Below are 9,263 nucleotides of genomic sequence, written 5' to 3' on the forward strand. Positions count from 1 at the left end.
AAAAACATACCACTTAGCTTGTTAGCTCAGTTAAACAAAATACAACAATACACAAATTGTAATATAACAGTTGTAAACAAGAGACAAATTGATATACAAAAATTGTTAGCTCAGTTAAACACTTATACAAAATACAACAATACACAATTTGTAATATAACAGTTGTAAACAAGTGACAAATTGATATACAAATCTTGTTAGCTCACTTAAACAAAATACAACAATACACAAATTGATATACAAACTGATAATTATATACAAAAACGAGTACACTGAGTCAAATATAAACAGATATAAACAAGAGACAAATATAAATTGATTAACTAATTGATTAACAGATATAAATTGATTAACTAATTGATTAGTAACATTAGTACACTGAGTCAAAATCAAGAGACAAATATTTACAAAAAAAAAAAAGATGATTAGATTAAAATTTATAAACAAACCTGAATCTGTTGAGAACTTGCGATAGAAGAGGAAGAAGAGTAGTCGAGCTTGTTAATTGTTGAGTGACATGTCCAATTGAAGAAGAGGAAGACGAATTTTCGAAGAAACCCAAGAAATAGCAGCGACAGAGAAGAAAGAGGAAGAAACGTAGGCGGTATAGAAGAAAAAGAAGGGTCGCTGTGAAGGAAACCCTAATTATTGAACGTATTTCAATTTTTTAGAAGAGTTGACTTTTGTTGACCGAGTTTTGGCCGATTCTTGTACCGAGTTCTCGTTTTCTCCCTTCAGCCGAGTACTCGCCGATTACTCGGCCGAGTTGGCCGAGTTTTGCAACCTTGTATATATATATATATATATATATATATATATATATATATATATATATATATATATATATATATATGGGCAGAATCAATGGGGAAGTAACCAATCGGGGGGAAGCGGGGGGAAGCAAAAAAAAAATTTTCGTTTTTTTTTTTGTAATTTTTTTTTCCGGCATCAAGATCAAACGAAAATATGAACATTTAGAAGAGACACTTCGTGATGAATGTTATTATTTAGGCGGAAAAACGATCGACAAAAATAACATTCAAGATAATATTGTTCGTGAAGAATATGAACGTTTTTTTTCTTCTTCATGTTTTGTGAAGTAAAATTTAGCCCGATTTAGAGTTTAGGGTTTAGGGTTTGGTGTTTTGGGTTTATTCCATAAACCCAAAACACCAAACCCTAAACCCTAAACTCTAAACCGTTCGTGTTAAAAACTCAATCTAAATCCTAAATCTAAACCCTAAATTTCTAAACCCTAATATCTAAACCCCAATAGCTAAAACCTCAATATACGCTCGAAAAATACGATAATTATTATATATTACTTCTTCGAGCGTTTTCTCGCCAAAATAAAAATATTTATCACAAAGTGTCTCTACTAAATGTTCATATTTTCATCTCATCTATAATGTTCGTGAACAAAGTTTTTTCAAAAAATGAAAGAAAAAAAGTTTTTGTTTCCCCCCGCTTCCCCCCGATTGGTTACTTCCCTCTTGATCCTACCACTATATATATATATATATATATATATATATATATATATATATATATATATATATATATATATATATATATATATATATATATATATATATATATATATAACTAAATCGCAATACCTTTAATATTTTTTGATAACAAGGAACCCTCATATGAACTAATATACATAAATTAAAAAAAAAACTATATATATATATATATATATATATATATATATATATATATATATATATATATATATATATATATTATATACAACTAAATCGCAATACCTTTAATATTTTTTAATAACAAGGAACCCTCATATGAACTAATATACATAAATTAATATTTATCAAGTTTATCTTAAATCAAATCAATATGGCTCTATCAGTCGAGTCAACAGCAAGTGTCGATTTATTGACGACTTGACTGTCGTTTAGAGCCTAGATGGAATTTCAGTCAGGCCTTAAAACTCATGGAAATTGATTTTACCATTTTTTAAGGCGACTTTTTTTTACATACTTATTAGTCGGAGGTTCTTTCGGAATCAATATCTCTGTCCATAGAACATTGAGAGTTTTTGGGTGTTTCACTCTGGGTGGATAAATGATTTCACTTTATTTTAGGAAAGATGGAGGATTGTCTACATCTTACCTCCTTATAGTTTATGTGAAATTAAATTTTGTTGTTGTTGCATCCTAAATAAAAAATAAAACATGAATTTCCGCAGAGACACTTATTTCATGTCATTAAGGAGTATGATGTATAAAAATGCCATGAAAATGACTTGTGGAATACTAGTACAAGTAAAAACAAAAAATAAAAATAAAATAAAAAAAATAAACTTTGTAGTTTATAGTCTTGAATTTCTTCTTGCAAGTTGTAAAGTTGCTTAAAATATTAAAATAAGACTATGATATTATGTGAAATCAGTCTCACACTTATTTTGGCTTATTATGTCGATTTTTCTTGAAATTTGGTTGAAAGTCAATGAAATGCAAAAACTTACTATATATTTCTACTAGTTTCGTCATATTTAAAAATTATGTGGATATCAAGTCGCATTAAAGGAAGATCCATCGATTGGCTATCGTGGCTCTCGAACCCGAAATCGTGTGTTGTGTAGTAATTTTAGTTACCTTTAGTTTGGTGGATGCCCTCTCATCATCCACTGCCCAAGCATGAAGCATGTTCGAGTAGCACTGGTCATAGTTTTTTCGAGTAGCATTAGCCTTCTTGTTGTGCTGTTTATGTATGTATCTTTGTGTAAGTAATTTGTAATACACCCTTGTGGGTTTGGTTCTTGAAATAAAATTTGCTTTTCAAAAAAAAAAAAATTATTCCTAAACTTTTATACACATTTCTAAAACACTGAAAATATGGTGTAAAGAGTGAATAATATTAGACACTACTTAACATAGAAAATATGAATCGTGTTCAAACATTTCTATATTAAAGTAACAATACTTGGCGATTCTAGAATTAAACATAAATGGTCTATATAATTAGAGTTGTAAATTATTTTTAAAGAATGATTATTTACTTCTAGAAAAATCATTAATTTCAAAAATAAATGAAATCATATCTTTAAATCTAGTTGTGTCATTCGCAATTTAACTGAAAATTGTAAAAAAAGTTCTAAACTAGTGGGGTCTTTGAACCCCGCCACTCAACATGTAGATTCACCATTGCTACTTAACATAGAAATAGTGCGTTTATGAGACGAAATGATATGATTATATTTGCTTGAGAAGATACAATCATATGTATAAGACATCATCGGTGTGATCCTCAAATGTATACGAGAATAAGTGGTGTTAGGAAATCACTTTTGGCTCCCAAAGCAGATTTCGATAAGTTAGTGTGTTCTTCAAAATCTTTTTCTATGTACATGTACTAGGCACCAAAACAACCGTTTAAAAACATAATTTGTTTTCTGTGAGTAAATTGTTTGTGGTCATTTTCAGGTTCGTTGAATATTGGAAGTTTCGTTGTTGTTTCGAGTGTCTAAAATGAACCCCCTAAACTCGCAGTGGCTCCGTCCCTACGTATAGGTAAAGGCACATACCTTAACCGGAATTGACAAAAGTCGCCAGTCCAGTGTTTGACATATTCCAAGTCTAACCAGATGAGTTTCAAAGCTCACGCTTCAGGAAGCTGGACCATTATCCCTAAATGGGTCCTAGGGTTGGCTTATCCATAAGACCACAACTATGTTGGTCCCATGCCTCCTCTAATATAAACCTTGTCGTTAGTGTGCTTTAAAGCGACACCTTTTAAATTGTATAATTAATTTATACACGTTAACAACAGCCGTACCGGCTGTCGTTTAGAAAACTCCTAAAATTTTTACCCCGTGAACAGTAAAATGTCCACCATAATTACTATTACTATAGGGTATAATATAATATATAATACAGTATAATTTTAAAGGGTTTTTTTTTTTTGTTCAATCAACTGTATGAACTGGTCCAACATCTAAAAGATCTAAACAAGACTAACTAACCACTTTAACTAAAAATTACAACCATATTCAAGTGAAATATACCAATCTAAGTTGCCATCTCCTTAAAATTATCAACGGCTCAGTGTAAAGCCACGTGAAAGATGAATTGCATACCGAAAATAAAGCTTCAATTTGAGCTTCTACTCATGTTCCTCCACTTATCTTTAAGGTCGCCAGGTGTACGGCCCCTTTGAAATTTCGAAGACCCGAGATCCAATATTTTACGCCAAGGAATGAAACCATCGCCAGTAAACTTGTCCACCCATTTCTGCAAGCCAGTAATTAACTTATAACGAGGGAGTTGAAGAAATACAAATACAAGTTTTTAGATATATAAACATCGGCAGCCATTGCGGCGTTTTGGTGACTAGCCCGTCTCGACTCCGTCTCGGGTCTAATAAGTCGGTCAACGGTCAAAAATCGGGTCACGGGCGGGAAACGCCGGGTCAACGCCGGTCAAAAGTCGAAAATTCGGTTATAGTCGGCCAATTCAATCAAAATTGACATAGTTTAGTGTTACTTTTTAGTATTATATTAGCGCTAATAGCGATTATAGATACAAACTGGTCAACGTTAGTTTTTTGGCTTTAGAATATGTGTGTGTGTGTGTGTGTGTGTATATATATATATATATATATATATATATATATATATATATATATATATATATGGATTTAAAAATCTAACGTCCGTCTCGACACCCATCTCGACCCTTTAAGGTCCCAACAGTATCGAGACTTTTTCAACGTTGTATTCAAGTAACAAAAGCACGGAATCTTTTTTACTAAAAGTATACACGTGATGAATGAAAAACAGTTTATTGTTATATTCCATTTTGACTTTGTAAATGAAATCTTACCCAGGGCCAGATTTTGGAGCGTGCAAATTGTGCAATCGCACAGGGCCCACGATCCAAAGGGGACAAAAAATAACCCAACAGTGTATATTGTGGTCCATTTATTTACGAGATTTAAAAAATATTACATTTTTTGCAGTATTATTGAACTTGTTCTTACATATATGATAAAAAAAAATCATATACAAAGGGCCTCTTTTTGTTCGTTGAACAGCGCCCCTAAAATTAACAAGACGGCCCTGATCTTACCTTTAGTGTCTCTTCCTCACTTTGTGTCCAAGGGACTGGTACTCGTCTTCTTTGTGGTACATATAAATTCGTGCTGAAAATAACCAAAATACATCATTAGTAACTCGGGGAGTACTCGGATGTTGACCAAGTTTGACTTTGAATAGGAGAACATCCGACTCTGGGAGTACTCAATTGGCACTTTTTGGGGAGTACTCGGATGTTGACCGAGTTTGACTTTGAATAGGAGAACTTCCGACTCGGGGAGTACTCAATTGGCACTTTTTGGGGAGTACTCAGATGTTGACCAAGTTTCTAACAAGTTTGACTTTGAACGATGTTGACCACGTTTTGACGTAGTTTTGACCAATTCTCCGAGTAATCCCAAGTTTTGGCCGAGTTTCGACTGATTTTGACCGAGTTTGACCCAGGTTAACCGAGTTTGACCGAGTAATTGAACCGAATACAACAACCCTGATCAGCAATACTAATCAAACAATATGCCATGTTTCAACCTGACCCGATTTTAGAATAAAAAACATATACCATGGATTGATAATTTGCATTCGGGGTCTAATTGAGTAATCAGTGTGATCTGTTTGTTCTTGACCTTCTTCACTGCATCCCTCACTACCACTACTTTCATAATACCGGTTACCTAAATCGGGATTCAAAACACCATTTATAATACGAAAGTCAACACGACCATCAGTACTCTTGTGGGACCTTTCGGGTATATTTTTCAGTGACGAGCAGTTAAAAAAGGCAATATCATTCCTTGCCAAAGAGGCATTTCTCTTAGCTCGCCAGTAGCTTGCAATCGCCTGAGAATGTCTACAAAACGGGCAATAAAACTTTGCTGTTGACTCGTTGGCCAAGGCTGAAATCGACACTAAGCAGCTGGCGTGAATGACAAACGAGCAGGCATTAGAACTGCAAACCAACAGCGTGCCACCCTTATTACACTTCATACAGATGTTTGTCTCTTTCCAATGACTAAAACCTTCGTTGTTCTTGCATATTGAACTAAAAAACATGTGTTTTTTAGTGGAAATATCATTTAACTCTACGTGATACCATTCCTCGTCATTACGTGGTCTATATTCGCTAATCGGCTCAACAAATTCTTCTTCGCCATTACTATTTTCCTCAATAGATGTATCATCGGTGCAAGAAATTTTATCTTGATTATTACTAGAAGTAGCACCGTTAACATCATGAACTTTAGTTCCATCTATATTCAAATGTAGAGATGTGACCATTTGCTTTAAAGACGTCAGATATGACGGTTTTCCTCCAACGAGTGTATCCTTAATCTGTTTTGGATAAACAAAACTAAGATTAATTCTTTGGAAAATAATGCTTTTTCCATCATTAGTTATTAAATATTTCCAAATTTACCCGTCTTAAATCGGAATTGGAAAAGCAAGATCTTTTATACGCAATGAAGGGCTTAGCATGCCATTTTGACTTTTCTGATTCATCCCATATATTCGGCTCGTTCATCTGCTATGATATCCATTGATGAAAATACAGATTTATGTGTTAGCATTTTGAACCTAATTAGTTATGAATGGGCTGATTCAGGTAGCATTTTGAACCTAATTAGTTATGAATGGGCTGATTCAGGTAATGTTCTCTCAAAACAATCAAATAGGTCAAATAAAATATAGTTAGTCAAACAGGCTGAAGAATTGCCTATTTAGAAAATAAATAAAAATATAGTAAAAGGTTCAACCTACTCAAGGTTGCAAAAATCGCTATTCGGGGAGTACTCGGATGTTGATCAAGTTTGACTTTGACCGATTTTGACCAAGTTTTGATTTTCCGAGTAATCCCAAGTTTTGATCGATTTTCCGTGTAGTCGCCGAGTAATTCTAACGTCTGTTACTAAACATTGATTGTTTGATTGTTTTAACCCAAACCATTTTTAACATAACCCAAACGACCAACTCGTCCATAATGTCACCTCTGATGTAAAGCTATCTCTGCACTCCATATATCTTAAAAAATGAAAAAGTTTAGCGTATCAAGAGCAATATTACCTCTGCCAATATGTGGTGAAGCACATCCTCGCAGCTTTTTGAAAAGTCAAAACTAGCTCCAGAACTTTGGGCACGTTGAACAGGTTTTAGGGGTCGAGTATCTGATTCAAACAACCGTTCTAAGATTCTAAATGAGACTATTTCCCTTGCATTACTTCCAACACCATTTGTGATTTTGGGAGACCTAATGAACACGTCTACAAGGAAAACAAACAAAGAAATAAATCAGATCCAAGGTTGCAAAAATCGCTGCTTGGGGAGTACTCGGTCGCGACGACGGTCGGGACTTTTGAGGGAGTAATCGATAACTCGGAGAGTAATCGGATTGGACTTTTCATACATTTATGTAATAAATTTCAAAATTATTTGTGTAAATATACAAGAAATCCATAAAAATAATCATAAACGTTAATATAATTGTCTAGAAACATAAACATAATCTTCATTTATTCAACAACTCTATATATCTAATTTAATTTCATATTAAAATGTTGACCAATATTGACTTTGACCAGTTTTGACTGACTAAATCCGACTTTGACCAACTAAATTCGATTTTGACCCATTGACCTACGTTGCAAATTAAATACTCGGATTTTGGAAACTCGGACCGGACAGTTCCTAAAAAAGAGTAATCGATCAGATCATCTTGTAAAGTACAGCAAGTCAATAGGAAAATATAGGTGGTTCAGGCAAGTCGGGTAATTGATTTGGGCCAAAACAGGTAAATTGCTGTCTGGGTTGATATGGGTAAAAACAATATTATTTCTGTATTAGTCTACTTTTAAATAGACAAAAGCCAATAAAATAGATTTTTTTTTTATTTTGTTTTTTTCATTTGGAAGACTGTCAACCAGTCTGACCCATTTCATTTTAGTATTTTTTTTTACCCATTTGACACCTCAGAGATAAAAGCACATTCATTTATAAATAAACAGGTTGAATGACAACCTCTATAAAAGATCATAAATGAAAGGATGGTATCGGCAACTTACTAATCAACGTAGTTACATCTACTTCCTTTAAGTTTGCAAGTGCTTCACTGACCCAAACCCATGGAATGACTGAAGAAAGATCATGACGTTGTTCGTCCATGTAGATCATATATTCATAACCAGCGCATCTGTCGAAATACGATTACGTTACTCAATTTTCTTCACATTTATTTGACCTTCAAGTCACAGAAGCTAAATATCTACAGCGTATATATATCGTGTACACTGATTTATAATAAGCATTTAAACAGAAGTTGTACTAATTACTAAGCCAATTAAACCTCTCATGATGTGTTGATGTATTTTATTTTTATTGCTACTAATTACAAAACGATGATAACGACAATGCTGACCGGTCCACATACCCCCTAAGAAAATTGTATAGCTACTTGTTACTACATGCTACTATAACTTAAGTAAAAACTTAACATTACTCTACAAAAATGAAAAAATAAACAAAAAGAAATGCTTTTTATGGTGTCTAAATATTAAATTAACAAACTTCTAAAATTTTATTTATGTCTAACACGCAAATGCAATTGAACTGTATGCATTATGCAGTAATAAAGTGCAAATGATTTGATTAGAATATTAATAACTTTAGGAATTGAACACTTGAGTTTGAATGTCTATAGCATTTATAAAACGTCTAAACACTAACGGATAACCATGTAATGCACAAAAGAGAGTGACAAACAGTGAATAAAGTGTCGAAATTTAGGAAATATAGGTATTAAATTAGGTCATTTAACACAAAATGTTAATTTATATGATATGATTTAAGTTTGAGCAAAGATACTTACTCACAGGGGAGTACGGAGGCTGAGGATATAGTTATGTTGGACGGAGAAGATCAGTTGCCTTCGTTACTGTGGTACCGGTGACGGTGACTGTCGTAGCCGGAACTTGACTGTTGGGGTGTTTACCAATTTTTAAAATTTTATGATTGGAAAAATATAAGGAAGATAAATAAGTGGAAGTTACTGCATTACCATATCTACTAACATCAAACAAAATTTGGGTAGTTCCATTCTTAATACATGTAGTTTTTGCAAGGGAAATTTATGTAAAGTGGGTTATACATAACCGATAGAAGATGTAAATATATAAAGATAAAAATACCACATACAATAACTAGGAGGGCTAAAGTG

General features: G+C 33.1%; 1 protein-coding gene across 1 annotated transcript; it reads right to left on the reverse strand.

Annotated features, from left to right (window-relative positions):
- Window positions 1-4,000: 4,000 nt before the first annotated feature.
- Window positions 4,001-8,212, reverse strand: LOC139840957 (uncharacterized). Its single transcript, XM_071831198.1, has 6 exons — window positions 8,113-8,212; window positions 7,118-7,314; window positions 6,474-6,578; window positions 5,619-6,388; window positions 5,094-5,166; window positions 4,001-4,256 (listed from the first exon to the last, which is right to left on the reverse strand). Exons 1-6 carry the CDS (start codon window positions 8,210-8,212, stop codon window positions 4,116-4,118), a joined length of 1,386 nt encoding a protein of 461 aa, XP_071687299.1. The 3' UTR covers window positions 4,001-4,115.
- Between the last annotated feature and the right edge of the window lie 1,051 nt (window positions 8,213-9,263).

This window comes from Rutidosis leptorrhynchoides, chromosome 4 (assembly GCF_046630445.1).
Source record: "Rutidosis leptorrhynchoides isolate AG116_Rl617_1_P2 chromosome 4, CSIRO_AGI_Rlap_v1, whole genome shotgun sequence".
Lineage (NCBI taxonomy): Eukaryota > Viridiplantae > Streptophyta > Magnoliopsida > Asterales > Asteraceae > Rutidosis > Rutidosis leptorrhynchoides.

Bases quoted from the DNA above. Each gene is read 5' to 3' on its own strand.
- LOC139840957 (XM_071831198.1), bottom strand. From the start codon at position 8,212: ATGGACGAACAACGTCATGATCTTTCTTCAGTCATTCCATGGGTTTGG. The intron at 6,579-7,117 runs GTAATATTGCTC...ATATCATAGCAG, and splicing joins TTCACCACATATTGGCAGAG to ATGAACGAGCCGAATATATG. The intron at 6,389-6,473 runs GTAAATTTGGAA...TATCCAAAACAG, and splicing joins CCAATTCCGATTTAAGACGG to ATTAAGGATACACTCGTTGG.